Genomic DNA, 22,045 nt, shown 5'->3' on the forward strand with positions numbered 1-22,045 from the left:
GCTTCTCTCTCTCTAAAGGGCATGTTAAACCTACTCTCTCCCCTGCTTATCTCTCTCTAAAGGGCATGTTAAACCTACTCTCTCCCCTGCTTCTCTCTCTCTAAAGGGCACGTTAAACCTACTCTCTCTCCTGCTTCTCTCTCTCTAAAGGGCATGTTAAACCTACTCTCCCCTGCTTCTCTCTCTCTAAAGGGCATGTTAAACCTACTCTCTCCCCTGCTTCTCTCTCTCTAAAGGGCATGTTAAACCTACTCTCTCCCCTGCTTCTCTCTCTCTAAAGGGCATGTTAAACCTACTCTCCCCTGCTTCTCTCTCTCCAAAGGGCATGTTAAACCTACTCTCTCCCCTGCTTTTTCTCTCTCTAAAGGGCATGTTAAACCTACTATCTCCCCTGCTTCTCTCTCTCTCTAAAGGGCATGTTAAACCTACTCTCTCCCTGCTTTTCTCTCTAAAGGGCATGTTAAACCTACTCTCTCCCCTGCTTCTCTCTCTCGAAAGGGCATGTTAAACCTACTCTCTCCACTGCTTCTCTCTCTCTAAAGGGCATGTTAAACCTACTCTCTCCCCTGCTTCTCTCTCTCTAAAGGGCATGTTAAACCTACTCTCTCCCCTGCTTTTCTCTCTCTAAAGGGCATGTTAAACCTACTCTCTCCCCTGCTTCTCTCTCTAAAGGGCACGTTAAACCTACTCTCTCCCCTGCTTCTCTCTCTCTAAAGGGCACGTTAAACCTACTCTCTCCCCTGCTTCTCTCTCTCTAAAGGGCACGTTAAACCTACTCTCTCCCCTGCTTCTCTCTCTCTAAAGGGCACTGCACACAGTATACATATCTAGGTGCACCAGTCAGGATCACCCTGCGTTAATCCACCCCATGGTGAAAAACCTTCTGATCGACTGGAGCCTGCTTCTCCCATCAAGTCTTGCCACCAGGGCCACAGGTATATCATGTTAGAACCCTCTATATCCCCCTCTTCCTAAGGTCAGTTGTTGACCATTTATCTCCTCTTTAATTCAATTACCTAGACAGGCGTTACAACCTCTAGAACAGTTCCAAAATAGAGTAATGAGGTTTATCCTAGGATGCCCTCCTTCCACTCGGATAGTCAACATGCAGACCTAACTCATCTCTCCATTAATAGAGAGAATTTATGCCAATGTAACTTTGTTTTCTGTTAAAACACTCTCCACAATTTACTCCAAACTTCTCTGCTGTACTCAGAGCATCACTTGACGAAGATGCACCAAGACCTCAACTCCGGCCGGGGGGCCATAAAGTTAGGGCAGGTATGTGAAAATCTTAAACCTTGATATCTCTCTGAGCAAGCAGTCATCCAAGATTTGCCACCATGGCGGGTTCTATTCCTGCTGTCTTTCACACCAACCTCTAAAGATGCCCATCCCAGCAGAAGCAGTTGGTTTTAAACAATAGCCAAAGTGTCAATTTCAGTTCCTGCAGGACACCACATCTATGTCTCTCTCAGTACAGGCAGATGGAAGTGCAGCATGTGCTATGTTCTCCCCACTTTAGAATCTCTGAGGGTGGGTCATGGTCTAAAGGGCCAAACTCATCCAGTTCCACTTATTGCGAACTTCAAGGTATATGGGATGCAGTAACCCTACTTGTTAGAAGAAATGTGAATGGATTGGTGATCTGTGACTCCAAATCTGCACTCCAGGCACTGACATCTAGGCCCAGCTGTCTGTTGTGCGAGACATATTGTGTCAATGTTAAACTTGTCTTGTCCTTCATGTGGATGCCCTCCCATATTGGGCTTGCTGGGAATGACATGGTCAGTCTTGCTAAAGGGCTGCATGTTGACAGAAATGTTGACCTCACTTCGCTGCCTTAAACATAGAATATATTCAGCAGCTTTTGCCTGTACAGTACAGCATAGGGATGCAGAAGGGCACTAGTGTTTCCATACAACATCATGATAACTTTCTGCCCTGCTTCACAAGTACGGCGACTGGACTCTCTGGCAAAAGTGCCAGGATAAGGTTGGGATATCGTCCTGTGTGGCAGGTTGACAGACACTAGATATACCTTCTACACCTCTCTAAACTGGGCTAATGCCAATAACCTTGAACACTACTGCCTTCATTGCCCCACTGTCAGGAATCTGTTACCTCAAGGACAAAATTTACTCCAAACCTGCCAATAGTTACTCAAAGATGACCACCTAGACTTAATTTTGACTCGTCATCCACACTTTGGTGGCTGCTAAACTGTCTGTTGCAGTTGTTGTGATAATGGAATACGATCTCATATATGTTATTTTTGTAACTGATATACTGATAATTCAATGCTGTAATTTTTTTCTGTTGATTTCTGATGTACTATAAGTAACTGCTAATATGTAACTTTGTTTGACGTCTTTGGGCGTAATAAATTTATTAAATATCTAAAGGGCACGTTAAACCTACTCTCTCCCCTGCTTCTCTCTCTCTAAAGGGCTCGTTAAACCTACTCTCTCCCCTGCTTCTCTCTCTCTAAAGGGCATGTTAAACCTACTCTCTCTCCTGCTTCTCTCTCTCTAAAGGGCACGTTAAACCTACTCTCTAACCTGCTTTTCTCTCTCTAAAGGGCATGTTAAACCTACTCTCTCCCCTGCTTCTCTCTCTCTAAAGGGCACGTTAAACCTACTCTCTCCCCTGCTTTTCTCTCTCTAAAGGGCATGTTAAACCTACTCTCTCCCCTGCTTCTCTCTCTCTAAAGGGCATGTTAAACCTACTCTCTCTCCTGCTTCTCTCTCTCTAAAGGGCATGTTAAACCTACTCTCTCCCCTGCTTCTCTCTCCAAAGGGCATGTTAAACCTACTCTCTCCCCTGCTTCTCTCTCTCTCTAAAGGGCATGTTAAACCTACTCTCTCCCCTGCTTCTCTCTCTCTAAAGGGCATGTTAAACCTACTCTCTCCTGCTTCTCTCTCTCTCTAAAGGGCATGTTAAACCTACTCTCTCCCCTGCTTCTCTCTCTCTAAAGGGCATGTTAAACCAACTCTCTCCCCTGCTTCTCTTCTCTAAAGGGCATGTTAAACCTACTCTCTCCCCTGCTTCTCTCTCTCTAAAGGGCATGTTAAACCTACTCTCCCCTGCTTTCTCTCTCTAAAGGGCATGTTAAACCTACTCTCTCCCCTTCTCTCTCTCTAAAGGGCATGTTAAACCTACTCTCTCCCCTGTTTCTCTCTCTCTAAAGGGCATGTTAAACCTACTCTCTCCCCTGCTTTCTCTCTCTAAAGGGCATGTTAAACCTACTCTCTCCCCTGCTTCTCTCTCTCTAAAGGGCATGTTAAACCTCTCTCTCCTGCTTCTCTCTCTCTAAAGGGCATGTTAAACCTACTCTCTCCCTGCTTCTCTCTCTCTAAAGGGCATGTTAAACCTACTCTCTCCCCTGCTTCTCTCTCTCTAAAGGGCATGTTAAACCTCCTCTCTCCCATGCTTCTCTTTCTCTAAAGGGCATGTTAAACCTACTCTCTCCCCTGCTTCTCTCTCTCTAAAGGGCACGTTAAACCTACTCTCTCCCATGCTTCTCTTTCTCTAAAGGGCATGTTAAACCTACTCTCTCCCCTGCTTCTCTCTCTCCAAAGGGCACGTTAAACCTACTCTCTCCCCTGCTTCTCTCTCTCTAAAGGGGACGTTAAACCTACTCTCTCCCCTGCTTCTCTCTCTCTAAAGGGCATGTTAAACCTACTCTCTCCCCTGCTTCTCTCTCTCTAAAGGGCATGTTAAACCTACTCTCTCCCCTGCTTCTCTCTCTCTAAAGGGCATGTTAAACCTACTCTCTCCCCTGCTTCTCTCTCTCTAAAGGGCACGTTAAACCTACTCTCTCCCCTGCTTCTCTCTCTAAAGGGCATGTTAAACCTACTCTCTCCCCCTGCTTCTCTCTCTCTAAAGGGCATGTTAAACCTACTCTCTCCTGTTTCTCTCTCTCTCTAAAGGGTACGTTAAACCTACTCTCTCCCCTTCTCTCTCTCCTAAAGGGCACGTTAAACCTACTCTCTCCCCTGCTTATCTCTCTCTAAAGGGCATGTTAAACCTACTCTCTCCCCTGATTTTCTCTCTCTTAAGGGCACGTTAAACCTACTCTCTCCCCTGCTTTTCTCTCTCTTAAGGGCATGTTAAACCTACTGTACTCTATCCCTGCTTCTCTCTCTCTCTAAAGGGCATGTTAAACCTACTCTTTCCCCTGCTTCTCTCTCTCTCTAAAGGGCATGTTAAACCTACTCTCTCCCCTGCTTTTCTCTAATCCTGATTACGATGAAGCATGTATGTATAATCTCCCGTACTAATTGGAAATAGAGATGCGACCAGACTGTATAGGTACGTTGTTGGCAAATAAGACTGACTGATATTTACAGAGATAACACTGCATTAAAGTGGTTGACCTTTAGTTTTACTAACGAAATAACCTTATTAAAATATTTTAATGGATAATGGTCCCTAACATATTCCTGGTTATCTTTGTGTGTCAAAACGGTATATTTCCATGAATAAATGCATCGAACGATCCCACATTTATCTGCAAGAGCTGATAGCAAAAAGATATCTTTGATATTTAATGTTTGTGACATTCATCCTGTACTAGATTATACAAGGTTGACATTTGAAATGTTTAGATTATGTAAACACATTTAGACTTTGCAATTATATTACTTATAGTAAAGTGATGACGTTGTTTACTGCTAAGAATATATTGAATTCACAAAATGAAAATGTAGAATTTTACTTTTTTTTAACTTAAACCTTTAGTTCTTAGTTTTAACACCTTACGTCCGTTTTAACTTAAACTTTTAATAGTTATTCATAACATTTTACGTCCATTTGTGTATAATGAATTACTTGGAGGCGCCTTCCTCGCATCTCATACCATCCACAAGACTGCTTGATTGTATTTCTCTTCTCATGTGTAAGTGTGCGATCTGGGGGAGTGAATGGAATGCCAGACCAGTCTCTCTCTCTCTCTCTCTCTCTCTCTCTCTCTCTCTCTCTCTCTCTCTCTCTCTCTCTGTGGAGGTCTTTGGGAAAAGGGAGTGATTAGTATTGGAATCAGAAATCAGCTGGATGATGAAGCAGAATTGAGATTTATCCGTCTTCTAGTTTATTTCAGAATTAAATTTGAAGCATACCGAAATGTCCTTATTTTTTTGTGGATGTTATCTAATGTTTCCTTCAGTAAGAGTGCGATATCACATGGAGGTGGCGACCCACGTAAGTCTTTGGGATTAAGAGTCCACATAAATTACAACTTCATCCGTTTAGTATCCAACTGTAATAATCCCAGAGCCATATTTATCACCTTTCGCTGAACCACTGATTTTTGTAAAGTTGGTCGGAGGGATATCTGTAAAGCATTAAGTATTTTTGTGTCTTGGCACAGACACACGCACTCATATAGTGTCTGTATGCCTGTGCTCAATCGCACACACACACACACACACACACACACACACATATATATATATATATATATATATATATATATATATATATATATATATATATATATATATATGTATATATATGATAGATATACAAATTAAGTAAAAAAACAAGAAACCACAGAGCTTAAAAGAGATCAGCATGAGAAAATTACAATAAATGCATGAAAAAGTTAAGTATACCTTAGTTTTACCAAACCACTGAGCTGATTAACAGCTCTCCTAGGGCTGGCCCGAAGGATTAGACTTATTTTACGTGGCTAAGAACCAACTGGTTACTTAGCAACGGGACCTACAGCTTATTGTGGAATCCGAACCACATTATAGCGAGAAATGAAGTTCTATCACCAGAAATAAACTCCTCTAACTCTTCATCAGCCGGCCGCGGGAATTGAAGTCCGGCCCATCGAGCGACAGTCTGAAGTTCAACCGACTTGGCTAACAAAGGGCTTAATAAATGCATGAATCAGAATGAGAAATAAATAGGGCAAATCGCAATGCACACAAAGATGCTTTAGTGCATTAGCTTACATGCACGCACACATAAATACTCTATATAAATACTATATAAATATATATATATATATATAATATATATATATATATATATATATATATATATATATATATATATATATATATATATGTGTGTGTGTGTGTGTGTGTGTGTATGTATGTATACACGTATGTGCCAGTGTACATGTAGTATCAATTGTTTTAAGGTAACACTACTCAAATTTCCTGTTTTCAATATATATATGTATATGTATATATATATATATATATATATATATATATATATATATATATATATATATATATATATATATATATATATATATATGTATGTACGTGAATAATATGTGTATGTGTATAGAATATATATATATATATATATATATATATATATATACATATGTAAAATTATGATTTTCTTGCAGATTGTTTCACTTTCTTCAAGTGCTTAAGCATACAATTTACTGGAAAATCTGCAAATGTCTCCAGTAGTTTTTCCAGTTTTTGAGGACGGACAAACAAAGCTGCTACAACACTGCTATTTTTATTCATTCCTAAGCCAACAATCGTTTGAACCACCAATCCCTGATCTTCACGGGTACTCTAGATTCACAATAGAAGAGCATTATGATATACGAGTATAGCAGAGTACAGTAAAAAATGATCAAAACACAAGATTCGAATACATACATACATACATACATACATACATACATACATACATACATACATACATACATACATACATACAATATCCCATACTCCTTTTCCTATTACGAGGGGTGGGGTCCAAAGGTGCACCTTAGCAGATTCTCAGCAAGTCTCATCGGATAGGATCTGTAGGTGCTCGCAATTTTTCCTTATTCCATCAGACGGTGGTTCTCGTTTACAGGTGGGAGGGCCGGTGGGCAATAAACCAAGAGTTATATGCAGAAATACCAAGCATCAGCCAAAAAGTGGACCACTCGGCTAAGGTGCCCATTTTGGCTAATTACACCTGATTGTAGGGTTGTTGATAGACATTTTTTATTTCCTGTTTTCCATTGGGTTATTTTTAGGTATTCTCACTTTCCTGTTTTCCTGCAAGTCTTATAAATGAGATTACTAGCCCCATGTCCTTTCCCTTGACTTCAGGAGATGCTGATACCCCTTTACAGCTAGGTTGACAGGTGGGTGATAGACCAAGGGTAGTCAGTGGACCTATTATACATGGGCCATCTACCAACACCACTTGAGGGAACATGGTAGTACTCCTGATGCCAGCATATCCTAAGGAACACAAAGATCCTGATGGTGACATCAGCCATTGCCACCTCAGACATAAGGAGGCCCTCGCCATCCTTTGATGGAAACCGTTGCCGAATGTGACCCAGGTAACCCTTCTTCTCCCTGCCACCATTAGGAGAACAGTAAGGCGTGCCCCTTGATCTGCCTGCTACTTTAGGCAGTGTGCCTTGTGAGCAGAACTCCCATGACCTGGCACCTGCCAGTCAGCATTTTCGGCATTCGGCCAGGCTCTCCTGGATGAATCATCTTGTTCCTAGCTAATAGGAAGAGTTCCTCTGTCTCGACAGTCGACCTAAAAACTGTAAATCCACTTGATGGTAAAATATGACATGATTGTACCCCCTGGTTTCATTCAACTTTTGTAAATTGTAGAGTACGCCGAAACGTTAAGGAATAAATAAACTTTGGGCAGCTGTTTTATAATCTACCTGCAGCTACTAAGAAACTCATTCGAGAGATTGAGAAACTGCAATATAAACTCAATGACAACTAGGCGGCCATTCTTGTATAATTATAATAATAATAATAATAATTTCTTCCAGTACTTCCCATATACATTATAGTAAAAAATTACTTCAACGTGAAATGTTATATCTCTGGACTTGAAATGTCAGCTTCCTCAGTGCCCTTAAACATACAGGGCGAGTACTGCACTATTCTATTATATGTGGGAGATAGAGCGGGTTTTCTTATTTTTATTGTGTAGAGTTGTGTAATGTTTTATTATATGTGGGAAAAAAATTATAATTTATTTTTATTACTAATGTGACTCAGTGTTTTTTCAGCGCGTCAAATCAGAGGTGTATATCATTAGGAATTGATTATGTTTGTGGTATTTCCAGAGAAACTTCTTATTTGTATTGTTCCCATCTCCTGAGGTTATAATTGTGGTTGTTGAATCTCTTAACAAAATTGAGCTAAAATTAGTACACTGAACGGAATGTGGTGTATGAAGTTGAACCATAAAAAACTCAATACATGATTTTTAGTTAGTCCAGATCTTTTCTCTGCTAGTTTTCCTTTAATAACTTGTAACTTGTTTAGAATTCTAGGTCGTTACTGATAGCACACTCACTTTCGAGAGACATATTCCATTTGTTTCCTCTCTAATTACCCAACAGATGGGTGCAGCGAATGTTTTTCAACATTGTCACAGATCTGTCTGTCCTGAGGAAATATCTGATCTTTTATTTCTCCGTGTTTAGAATAGTGTTCCCGTTTGGTGTTCAGCAGCTAACTTGCATCTTAAATTATTGGATAAAAACTTGAGTTCTATAAAATTCTATTATTCCAGATCTGAGCGTTAATATCTGGCTGTATAAGTATTTTTATTTTGTCATTGTTTTTTCTCACATAGTTTATTTTTTCTGTCTTTCTTTTTCCTTACTGTTTTGCTTTCTCAGTTGGTGCCCTTGTGCTTAAAGTATTCCGCTTTTCCAACTGTAGTTGCAGTCTGGCTACTAATAAAAATAATGATTAAAATAACTCAGTTTTTGGCTTTGCAACCTAAATCTTACAGATTATTTACCTTTAAACTAAAATTCTGAGTATTTTCAGAGCAGCATGTGTACGGTCTTGATTTGCATATTATCGACGAAAGGAAATTAAATATTTTTCTGCACGCCTATTTGATGTGGAACATGTGCGCGTAATAACCTGTAATTTGTGAATCATCTTATCTAGAACTGCCGACAGTGTTTAATGAGCCCATAAATTGATAGTTTAAAAGCTCACGGTGTTTCCGGGGAGACACATTTTTGAAGAGATCCCCCTTCAGTCAGCATGTCTCGATTAGCTACTGCGATCCTTCTGAAGTCGAACTTCCTCCTTCATCTCGCAGTTTTTGGCGCTCTTGCCTCGCCACAACGGCGGGACTTCTGTGGAGAATCGTTGTATTTAGAGCCTGGCCAAGTTCGGTTTTTCACCTCACCAGGGTTCCCGGACCCATACCCAAATGGCGCCGACTGCAATTGGGCAGTGGAAGCGCCTTCTGGCAGTTCAATCAGTCTCTCTTGTCCCTTTTTTGACTTGTCTCCTTCATCTGACTGTGCTGATGATAGCTTCTACGTTTCTCAAAATGGCTTGACATACTGTGGTAGCAGCAACGTTGATGTTACTTCTGATGTTAATGAATTTTCAGTGAGGTTCACTTCACAGAATTTTTATCCCAATGAACACTTGGGATTTGTGTGCCTAGTAAGTGTTACAGGTAATAGTCCCTCCAGTACAACAGTAACCTATGGAACTGATAACACAGACCATCATTTCCAAACTGTTAACACAGAGGCTTCCAGTGCAACTGAGACGTATGAAACGGAATTGATAACGGATAATTTTCAAACTGATAAGGCAGACCCTTCCAGTACGACACTGACTTACGGAACTGAAGGTGTAACTGACACTTTCCAAACTGATAAGGTAAACCCTTCCAGTACAACAGGGACGTATGGAACTGAGCATATAACTGATAATTTCCAAACGGACAAGGTGAATCCTTCAAGCACAACAGGAACTTATGAAACTGGACATACTGATTATCATTCTCCATCTGGTAATACAGTACCATCCAGTACAACAAGCCCGCATGGAACTGGAAATACCGACCATCATTCCCCATCTGGTAATATAAAACCTTCCAGTACAACAGTGCCGTATGGAACTGGAAATACCGGCTATCATTTCCCATCTGGTAATACAGAACCTTCCAGTACAAGAGGCACGTATGGCAGTGGAACTGCTGATTATCATTCCCAATTTGGTACAACAAACCCTCACAGTACAACATAGATGCATGGAATGTAAATTTAGGGGCAACACGTAAACTAAGAGGACAAAACCTACCAGGGCAACTGAAACTTATGGATCTGAAAATACATCTTGCTTTGAGTCTGAAAAAGAGATATCGGTTGCGTCCCTGTTAGCAAAACAGTTCGGAAGCTTCGAGATATACAATTTCTAAAATGGCTGTGGGTACACTTATTGATCAATCTCCTAGATAAAAAATGTTTTCCTCACCTGCTGCTGATGAAGAAATTACTGTCCATGTAGAGTCTGTTTCTCATGTGAAAGAGTTGTACCCAAATAACTTACTGTATTAGTTTCATTACTGGGTGTTTTTGAGATTCCATAGCTCTCTGGACAATAACACACACACATACATATATATATATGTGTGTGTGTGTGTGTATTTTCATATGCTAATGAAGGAGTAGAGTTTCTCATATAAATAACGTATCTGGTCCTGTACTCTACAAGTATTCCAAATTATTACAATTGTTTGTTATATGAAAGGTAACTTTTTTAGCCATTGTATCCTGTTTTGCAATTGAATAAAAACTATGACTGAATTTTACATTGCTGTTTCTCTGCAAAGTACCTGCCACCCTTAAATTCAAGTCTTTCTCTTTACAAGTTTATCTGGGACTGCAAAGTCATCTTTTGAATGGTTTGTAGGAACTATCTACGTCAGTATCAGATATAAATATTATATTTCGGTATTTTGATTAAGTTTTTGCCAGCTTTAGAAGTAACGTGCTTTGCACGCAGCTGTAAGCTGTTTTCAGGAAAAAAGTGATTTTGCACCTTTCATTCATTTTAGTGTAAATGTTCCTCCTTTGTAATTCAGTTAATTTTAGTGTAAATGTCGTTCCTCCGTTGTAATTCTTCCTTTTTAATTCAGTTCATTTTAGTGTAAATGTCGTTACTCCTTTGTAATTTTTCCTTTGGAATTCAATTAATATTAGTGTAAATGCCGTTCCTCCTTTGTAATTCTTCCTTCGGAATTCAGTTAATTTTAGTGTAAATGTCGTTCCTCCTTTGTAATTCTTTCTTTGGAATTCAATTAATTTTAGTGTAAATGTCGTTTCTCATTTGTAATTCTTCCTTTGGAGTTCAATTAAGTTTAGTGTAAATGTCGTTCCTCCTTTGTAATTCTTCCTTTATAATTGTGTTAATTTTAGTGTGAATGTCCTTCCTCCTTTGTAATTTAATTTTAGTGTGAATGCCCTTCCTCCTTGGTAATATTTCCTTTTGTAATTCATTTTCCTTCGTCAGGTAAGATTGCCTGCACTGGAATGAAGAATTGCGTCTCCCTCTTTAAATGCCCTTTTTGTGTCTTGGGAGTCGTGTTTTCGCTCTTGATTTTGCCATTTGAATAACACCATTACGATGTATTTGAGCCTTTCAACTTCTCCATTTGCCTTTTTGTGCGTTTTTTTTTTCTTCGACTTTTTATTGAGGAATCAACGTACGATGAAATTATAACTTAATTTCACAACTGTATCATCATCTATAAATATATGTAATTTAGGAGTTTTTATGTGTTTGTCCTGGATAAGTACTTCTTTAGACTAAACTCCCTGTACTGTTTTGCTGAAGTCTGCCTTGACAGCATTGTCAGTTTACAGTAGTTTTTGAAGATATCTTGAACTGTGACATCAGGTTTCATCTTATGGCAGTGATTATCCCGTTAGTGTTGAGATTATCATGTATAGTATTAGAACATCTGAAATTGTAGCGTCCAGCTTCTGATCCCCGTAGGGAGTTAGTACCGTCAGTGCACTTCATGCAGTGCACTGTATGCATTACTTAAGGTTCTTTGCAGCGCCCCTTCGACCCCAAGCTGCAAAGCCTTTCATTCCTTTTACTGTACCTGCTCTCATATTCCCTTTCATCTTACTATCCACCCTCTCCTAACAATTAATTCATAGTGCAACTGCCCGGTTTTCTTCCTGTTACACCTTTCAAATCTTTCTACTCTCAGTTTCCGTTTCCGTGCTGAATGACCTCACAGGTCCCAGCTCTTGGCCTGTGGCCTAAATCCTGTATTCTGTTGAAATCTATTCTATTCTATAAATGCAAAGAAATCAATATTCTAGAATAAAATTACGGTTAAATTTCTCTGCTCCTACTTTTATTGTCTGATGTTAGGAAAAATTCGTACCTGGTAAGATTCTGGAACGGTTTTAATAAAATCTGAGGTCCCTTAAAAGTGAACTTATTGTATTTCGTGGAATTATTATTAACATTAACTTGAAGAGCGGGATATTGCTTTTAAAACTAAATTTTCTTTTTAATTTAACGAATAAAACAAGAAAGTCAAGATGTTTTATTGCCCTTCATGTTGGATCTTTCTATATATCTGTGAGAATATATATATATATATATATATATATATATATATATATATATATATATATATATATATATATATATATATATATATATATATATATATTTATATGCACACACATTATATATATATATATATATATATATATATATATATATATATATTATATATATATATTTTATATAAATCGTAGAATGTATCCATATATTTATTTTTGCCTGTGTGTAGCACAGATAGTCTTCAGGTTTGAATTTCATGTTTGACTGTCACAAACGCTTGAAAACAACTGGAAAGAAGTACAATCTACTCAATATAAGTACCATGCAGGTTCAAAATGTCTATATTTCCAACTTTTTTGACGAAACAGGTACAGCATAGACATTACTGTGTTATATGTAATACGGTATTGTCCATGCTGTACCTGGTTCGTCAAAAATGTTGGAAATATAGTAATTCCGATTACCTCACTTATTATAATAAGAGAGGTATCGGAACAAAAAAAAAAAACGAAGTAAATCTCATTCACTATCTGGAGAGAGAGAGAGAGAGAGAGAGAGAGAGAGAGAGAGAGAGAGAGAGAGAGAGAGAGAGAGAGAGAGAGAGAGGTTTATTACTGATTTGTCTCTGCATGTGGTAACAAGTTCATCTTTTTAGATGAGGCAAATTGTGTACGTTGGAGGCAAATTGTGTACGTTGGAGGCAAAAGACAAAAATGTATTTAATTTATGGCATTTATGACACGTATATATATTGTCACGAAGTGTCCCAAGTACCTGGTTATTACTCAGCTAGTCACAAAATTCCAAAAATTTACATCACCTCAGCCAGATACCTGAACTCTCATAACAATAAAATTACGACTGAGCACTAAAGGTAACAGTGATCCCTTAAACTTACTTATCACTTGAAAAATCAAACTTAGTTTATCAAGGTATGTGTGAGGTGTTAACAGTTAAACAAGAAATATACTAGAGAAAAAGGGAATCACTCCATCAAACAACTATAATTGTTTCCCTGGTTTTAATTCACCTCAGCAAAACCAAAGGAACAAAACATGTTTATCACTTAGCCTTATGCACACACAATTAATCCTATGCACTGGTGGTCAATAAATGAAACACTGCGTCTGAAAATTTTTAATACAAAAATTTATTTTTAACTTCAAAATTTATAATTAGAATTCACAATCTGAAAAATTTACCATTACTTGAAAACAACACAAGATTTAATTAATTCTTAAACAAAATTAATTCACAAAACTTTAATTTATCAAGAAATTACACTAACCAAGCAAAATTTAACTATCAAGAATTACTCAAGATTTGAAAAGGAAATCTTAATAAATGATAATCAAATCAAGTTCAGTATAAAGTATAAAAAATATGTAAAATGCTAAATAAATAAATGTTAAATTATCAACACAAAAATTGGACAAAACTAAGAAATTGCAAATACAAGAACACAAAAAAATGCACAAAAAGTTTATCAACAATAATTTCACTAAGGAAAAATCTCCCTAACACACCTTATTATACCATGGTAATAATAAGTAAAAATCCACTTTACCTTTACACAAGCTTGTGAGAACCGTTGTAAAATTCACAAAAACATACTTTTATGAGGCGCCGTTACACTTCTAATACACTTTTCTTATGATCCGATCTCAAAAAGGGAATATTATTACTAGTGACCACAAATATATATTATGCTAAAAGTGCTCTCTTTTGAAAAGAGAGAGAGAGAGAGAGAGAGAGAGAGAGAGAGAGAGAGAGAGAGAGAGAGAGAGAGAGAGAGAAACCAGCCAACTCCAATAGGGTCTCTGTGAGGAATGACAGTGTTCTGGAATTCAATTTGAAAAGAAACCTTTGTTGCCACTAAGGCATTTTGGGAACATGACACTTAACATGACACAATCGGTCGGGAATTTTACCAACACAAGAGGGGGGTTTTTCCCTGGCTGAAGGGGTAACAACTGGGATTTTTCCCCTGGGCCAAAAGGGTTGTGTAGACCTGTTAGCACATATTTCTTTTAATGATAGGGGATTTCCTGACTGAACATTTGTTCAAACAACAGGCTACCAGTATTATCTAAACCTGTCATCCCATACCTCTTTTGATGACAGTTTAAGTTGATAAGGAAATGGCTCTTGCAAAAGGCGGTTACCCTTACCTGTGCAAACATCACTCTAACAGCAAAATGTATTTTTAAATTCTACTTCATGTTGTTAACTTATCTGAACCACGAATCTTGAGATCTGATATCTGGTATTTCAGCAGTCATTATTATCACACACAACATGTGACAAATATAAGAGAAAATACATTAAAATTCCATAAAGTCATATGTATTGCAAGGCTATATCATTAGAATATGTATATATTATATATATATATATATATATATATATATATATATATATATATATATATATATATATATATATATATATATATATATATATATATATATATATATATATATATATATATATATATTTGTGGGTGTGTTTGTGGGATTGTAAACTGTTAGAATTCTCTCATTATGATGTATAGGCCCCTTTCCTTACCAGGTTTGAATCCTCGGTGATGATAGAGTGGTAAGGGCACTCTCCATGAAAATCAAGTGTGCTTTTGTTACCCAAGTCGTAATGAAGTTTATTTATTTCGGCCTCCTGTTCTGTTGTTGATTTTCTTTTTATCTTGGTTGGGACATATTATCTGTTGAATGAAGTTTGATTCATCTGGTTTCTTACTGAAGTTTGATTTTTTGGTAAAATTTTTTGGTCTTTTCTAAAATTTTATTTTTTGGAAGGAATCTGATCTACTGCTGTAGTTTCATTATAGGAAGAATATCCTTGGGAAAGTTTGATTCTTGATAGCAGTGTAGTTCTCTCAAAGTGAAAGCTGATTCTTGTCAAAGGTCTCAGCGTATCTTCCTAAAGTCTGGATATTTGGGGGGGCGGGGTGCGGCGGGTGAGGGAGGCTAGTCAGAATATTTGTAAGATTAGAAATCTCTAAAAATATTCAGACTTGGGTAAGAGACTATATACTCCTACCAATATTCAGACTTTAGTAAAAGACTAGAAACCCCTGCCAACATTCAGATTTTAGTAAGAGACTAGATACCCCTACCAATATTCAGACTTTAGTAAGAGACTAGACACACCTACCAATATTCAGATTTTAGTAGTAGACTAGATACCCCTATCAATATTCAGATTTTAGTAAGAGACTAGATACCCCTACCAATATTAGACTGGTAAGAGACTAGATACCCCTACCAATATTCAGATTTTAGTAAGAGACTAGACACACCTACCAATATTCAGATTTTAGTAAGAGACTAGATACCCCTATCAATATTCAGATTTTAGTAAGAGACTAGATACCCCTACCAATATTAGACTGGTAAGAGACTAGATACCCATACCAATATTCAGACTTTGGTAAGAGACTAGACATCCCTACCAATATTCAGACTTTAGTAAGACTAGTTACCCCACCAATATTCAGACTTTAGTAAGAGACTAGACACCTCTACCAATATTCAGACTTTAGTGACTATACACCCCTACCAATATTCAGACTTTAGTAAGAGATGAGACACCCCTGCCAATATTCAGGTTTTAGTAAGAGACTAGACACCCCTACCAGTATTCAGACTTTAGTAAGAGACTATACACCCCTACCAATATTCAGACTTCAGGTAAGTGACTACACACCCCTACCAATATTCAGACTTTAGTAAGAGACTAGACACGCCTACCAATACTCAGATTTTAGTAAGAGACTAAATACCCCTGCCAATATTCAGACTTTAGTAAGAGACCGGACCTACCAATGTTCAGACTTTAGTGAGAGACTAAACGCTCCTACCAATATCCAGACTTTAGTAAGAGACGAAACACCCCTACCAATATTCAGATTTTAGTAAGAGACTAGATACCCCTACCAGTATTCAGACTTTAGTAAGAGACTGGACACCTCTGCCAATATTCAGACTTTACTGAGAGACTAGACACTCCTACCAATATTCAGATTTTAGTAATACACTAGACACCCCTACCAATATTCAGACTTTAGTAAGAGACTAGTGTGAGGAACAATCGTTTGCCAATTGTTCCCTTGGTGGGTTGTTGCCTCCTTACCTTTTTTTTTTTTTTTTTTTCTCCTTTGTGTAAGGGGTTGACGTCTGTCACAGTGGTGTTTGACAGCGTCAGTCAGGTTCTTAGCAGCAGAGGAGCAAGGTCTCGGTAGCAGAGCAGAGGGAGCCGTTTGGATGGCTGTCAGGTTTTGTCTGCCTGTTGGCTTTTGCGGGAGGTGAAGAACCTCTTCGCCAGTTGGAGCGACTGAAGGACCTCATTGTCAGTTGGAGCGACTGAAGGATCTCTTTGCCAGTTGGAGCGAGTGAAGGATCTCTTTGCCAGTTGGAGCGACTGAAGGATCTCTTTGCCAGTTGGAGCGATTGAAGGACCTCTTTGTCAGCTGGAGCGGTTTATTCCCTGAAAAACAGCATAAGCATGTTTTGACAATTCGATCGGAGTAATCTGTTTCGTGGATGTATTCCATTTATCTGCAACAGGTGGTTGTCTCGATACTTCGACCGTTTTTGTCTGTTCATTTGCTTTCTTGTTGGCAGTTATGTCTTGTTCGACAACTCTAAATTTAGGGTGTCTGTTTTGTAGTATGCTGTTTGTTTTAAGATTTGTTATGTTAACATTTATTGCTCTGATAATATATATTTATTGTATTGTGTGACTTTGTGTTTTATGTTACGCTACCTGCCTTTGAATACCTTGTTATTTGTGTATTGAGCATTACGGGGCTCAGGTATTATTTAGTATGTTTTTGTTGATGTTTTTGATTACATTATTATTTGTGTGTGGAGCCAAAGGTGGCTCAGTTATGTTTCTTGTCATCAAAGTGATAATTAAGGATTGTTCAGGGCCTTGTTTACGAGTTAGTTACTCGGGTTTTGATTGTTGCTGCTGCGAAGTGTGTAATTCATTTAATTGTTTTTAAGAACCTGGCTCACTTGTACATAATGTATATTATTTTGTAAATAAATTAATATTAAGGTCACTTTTTTTGTATTTGTTCTGCTCCTTCCTCCTTTGTTTGTCACCTCTCGTCAGTCATTTCAGCCCAATTGTTTTGTATTTCAAACCTGTTGATATCGAGGTAGTGAGGTCATAACACTAGACACGCCTACCAATATTCAGACTTTAGTAAGAGACTATACACGGCTACCAATATTCAGATTTTACTAAGAGACTAGATACCCCTTCCAATATTCAGTAAGTGACTATACATCCTTACCAATATTCAGACTTTTGTAAGAGACTAGACACCCCTACCAATATTCAGGCTTTAGTAAGAAACTATACAACCTACCAATATTCAGACTTTAGTCAGAGACTAGACACTCCTACCAATGTTTAGACTTTAGCAAGATTCTAGCTTCCCTACCAATATTCAGACTTTAGTAAGAGACTAGATACCCATACCAATATTCAGACTTTAAGTAAGTGACTATATATGCCTACCAATATTCATAATTTAGTAAGAGACTAGACACGCCTACCAATATTCAGATTTTATTAAGAGACTAGATACCCCTGCCAATATTCAGACTTTAGTAAGAGACCGGACTTACCAATATTCAGACTTTAGTAAGAGACTAGATGCTCCTACCAATATTCACACTTTAGTAAAAGATTATACACCCCTGCCAATATTCAGACTTTAGTAAGAGACTAGACATCCCTACCAATATTCAGATTTTTGAAGAGACTAGACACCCCTACCAATATTCAGATTTTTGTAAGAGACTACACACCCCTCTCAATATTCAGACTTTAGTAGGAGAGTAGACACCCCTACCAATATTCAGACTCCAGTAAGGGACTAGACACCCCTACCAATATTCAGAATTTATTAAGAGACTAGACACCCCTACCAATATTCAGGCTTTAGTAGGAGACTGGACACCTACCAATATCCAGAATTTAGTAAGAGACTAGACACCCCTATCAGTATTCACATTTTTGTAAGAGACTAGACACCCCTACCAATATTCAGACTTTATTAGGAGAGTAGACACCCCTACCAATATTCCAATATTCAGACTTCAGTAAGGGACTAGACACCCCTACCAATATTCAGATATTTGTAAGAGACAAGACACCCCTACCAACATTCAGACTTTAGTAGGAGACTAGACACCCCTACCAATATACAGACTTTAGTAAGAGACTAGACACCCCTACCAATATTTAGATTTTTGTAAGAGACTAGACACCCCTACCAATATCCAGACTTTAGTAAGAGGCACATACCAATATACAGACTTTACCAATGTTCAGATTTTTGAGAGACTAGACACCCCTACCAATATTCAGACTTTAGTAAGAGACTAGATACCCCTACCATTATACAGACTTTAGTAAGAGACTAGACACCCCTATCAATATTCAGACTTTGGTAAGAGACTAGGCATCCCTACCAATATTCAGAATTTAGTAAGAGACTAGACATCCCTACCAATATTCAGATGTTTGTAAGAGACTAGACACCCCTTCCAGTATTCAGACTTTAGTAAGAGACTAGACACCCCTACTAATATTCAGATTTTAGTAAGAGACTAGACACCCCTACCAATATTCAGACTTTAGTAAGGGACTAGACACCCCTACCAATATTCAGATTTTTGTAAGAGACTAGACACCCCTACCAATATTCAGACTTTAGTAGGAGACTAGATACCCCTACCAATATTCACACTTCAATAAGAGATTAGTCACGCCTTCTAGTATTCAGACTGTAGTGAGAGACTAGATACTCTTACCAATATTCAGACTTTATTAAGAGACTAGGCACCTCTACCAATATACATTCTTAGTGAGAGAGGGTGAGATCTTCCACAAGATTCAGCGCCTCTTACTGAAGTATAAACATTGTTAGGTTTAAATAGTGTGAATGTGTCTCTTATTAAAGTCAGAATATTGGTTGGTGTATCGAGTCTCTTCCCGAGTTTTGATTTTCGTTTGGGTATTCTGCACTTTTACTGTAGTACGATTCTTGGTAATTATCATGCTAAAGAGTGGCCATTAGCAATGGTTCATTGTGTTTTCGTTATAAAGTTTGATTTTTTCAGAATCCTCGTCTCTTGAAGCTGGATTCTTGATCGTGGTCACCTGTTCTATATATGGCAAGCTGATTCTTTCCATGGGTCCCTTGTCTCTTGCTGAAATTCAGGTGTTTTAAGAAACTTTAGTTTACGTTTCCCGGTATAATAATAATTATTTTCTTATTTTGCCCTCCCATATGAACGCTTAGCAGCAACCTTTAGGTGAAGGAATATTTACCGTTTTAAACCGGCTTTATTAAATAGGATTGAACTGTAATTGTACTCTATATTGTGACCGTTGTAGCTCTCATTTCTTAAAAATTTAGGGAACAATTCCGTGATTTTTGGTGAAAAAGCAAAACAATTGAAAAAGGAGTAACCTAACACAAGACCTAAACTTATTCGTTCGAGTATATATATCAGGATGTTTCAATTGAAGCTTCTGTACCTTGAAAAGTAATTTTTTTATTAAGTGTAGCTAATCGTATCTTGTTATGTGGGAAGAACAAAGCCAGTTGTCTGGATAAGTGAGATGAGGACACCAGTCGACAAGGGAGTTAAGATCCCACAGTTCTATTGTTATTTTAAGCAGTTTTATGTCATAAAACATTGAAAAGAAATTTAAAAGTAATAGAAATGGGCTTACTAAAATTTGATGGGTTATATATATTTTTAGAGTAAATTCAGAACTCTCTCTCTCTCTCTCTCTCTCTCTCTCTCTCTCTCTCTCTCTCTCTCTCTCTCTCAGCTTTTTTTAGTAGTGTTTGTTACTGACTAACTGTTTCAGAGAGAGAGTCGATGGCTTGAAAAAAACGTTGGCTCAGTTACCCTTTTAGGTTCTTCTCCTTTGATAAGCTCCTTCAGGTTTATGTGGAATTATCCATCATTGTAACAGTGTTGTTCTCATATCGATGAAAGACTTCTCACCCCAGTCTTCATAACTAGGTTACATTCAAGTTTTTCCGTCCAATCAGTGAACCAGTTTTCAGTTTCATCTCAGGTCGCCTCAGACTTTTTCCCACAAGGTTGTCACCTTTTGCGTGTCCGATATAGACTGCTTCCGCCATTGCGTTCGAGAGCGTCTTGACTAAAGGCCACTGGTACTCCTCCCTCGTTTTTGTTCTCCATTGGGGGTTATTGCCGTAGGTGCACCTCACGTGGTGCACTGAAGGCATTACTTCAGGGTCTTTGCAGCTTCCCTTCGGCCCCTAGCTGCAACCTCTTTTATATCTTTTACACTATCTTCCGTTCACATTCTCTTTCTTCCATCTGACTTTCCAACCTGTCTAACAGTTGATTCATAGTGCAACTGCCAGGTTTTCCCCTGTTGCACCTTTCAAACCGTTTACTGTCAATTTCCATTTCAGCGCTGAATGACCTTACAGGTCCCAGCTCTTGGCCATTGGCCTAGATTTTATATTCAGTTCAATTCAATACTCCTCCCTCGGTTTTGTTGAAGGCTTCATAGCATTCCCCTCTGAGATGTGGAACTCCGTGAAAGGATGATTAATTTACACTCCGTAAGCGAAGTCAGTCCGGAGGCCGCACCCCTCTCCGGCTTTTAAGGAAAAAAGTCGTGGTGGTTGATGTTGTTCACGGGCTAACTTACAAATATAAAATCCTGTTTGCATACATGAAGAGGAAAATTAGATTTTTTAAATAAAAGATATAAGGTCCGAGGTCCTTTCATTCTGTGTAGTTATATAGGAGCTATAGGTGAGAGGGGTTGAGAACGGAGATAACTTGTATCGTATAAAAAGAATAATTGAATGTATGTGCATTGCGTTATGTTATAATGAGATAAAATTTAATGCGGCACGTCTCAGTTCGTTGTAGCAATACAACAGAAAGGATATATAATGTAACTAAAATCTCCTATAGATCTGATCGTTTCATCGTGATTGTTGGTGTGTAAGTGCATAAAAGGTAATTATATAATAGAGAAATCAGTAAATCCATATCGGAAGACGGTAGTGCTTCACAGCGCTCTCACTGAATATCTTGGTAAATGTCTTAGATTCTCTTTTTTCTATCAAGTCTAATACGGCTACTAAAAATTCTTTAGAAACATCCATTTGAACTATTTTTCAAGTCCGTAAGTTAGAATATTAAATATATGTTTTTTTATTTGTAGTTGCGTCTTTTATTGTTTGCGATTGATTTTAGTGCCGGCATCGTTTGCAGCGTATATGGATTTTAATGAGTATTTTTCAGTCACTGATAATGGTTAATCCTGATGTATGCCCTTTAATTAAAGCCATTTGTGCAGGACATTCGAACCATAATTGATCTTTTGTTGTTCATTCTTTGTCTCATAGTACTGTATTGTTTGGAAATTTTCATCAATGCAAAATATGATGTACACTGTTAACTCAAAGGCTTGGAAAAGACCTGCACACGATTTTGACACGAGAGAGAGAGAGAGAGAGAGAGAGAGAGAGAGAGAGAGAGAGAGAGAGAGAGAGAGAGAGAGAGAGAAATGATTACAAGTCTATTCATGTGGAACTTTCTGATTGCAACAGGAAAGGTTCATACAAAATGGGCATCCGT

The 22,045-nt window shown here is 38.0% G+C and overlaps 2 protein-coding genes across 2 annotated transcripts in view; both read left to right on the forward strand.

Annotated features, from left to right (window-relative positions):
• The window catches only part of LOC136847395 (transcription factor Adf-1-like), a 129,746-nt gene that overhangs the window by 90,325 nt on the left and 17,376 nt on the right, over nt 1-22,045 (forward strand). The window lies entirely within an intron of this gene.
• Nucleotides 9,018-10,022, forward strand: LOC136846946 (uncharacterized). The gene has a single exon (XM_067118200.1). It carries the CDS (start codon nt 9,018-9,020, stop codon nt 10,020-10,022), a length of 1,005 nt encoding a protein of 334 aa, XP_066974301.1.

The sequence above is a fragment of the Macrobrachium rosenbergii genome, chromosome 16 (assembly GCF_040412425.1).
Source record: "Macrobrachium rosenbergii isolate ZJJX-2024 chromosome 16, ASM4041242v1, whole genome shotgun sequence".
Lineage (NCBI taxonomy): Eukaryota > Metazoa > Arthropoda > Malacostraca > Decapoda > Palaemonidae > Macrobrachium > Macrobrachium rosenbergii.

Coding starts and splice junctions, on each gene's coding strand:
- LOC136846946 (XM_067118200.1), top strand. CDS start 9,018: ATGTCTCGATTAGCTACTGCGATCCTTCTGAAGTCGAACTTCCTCCTT.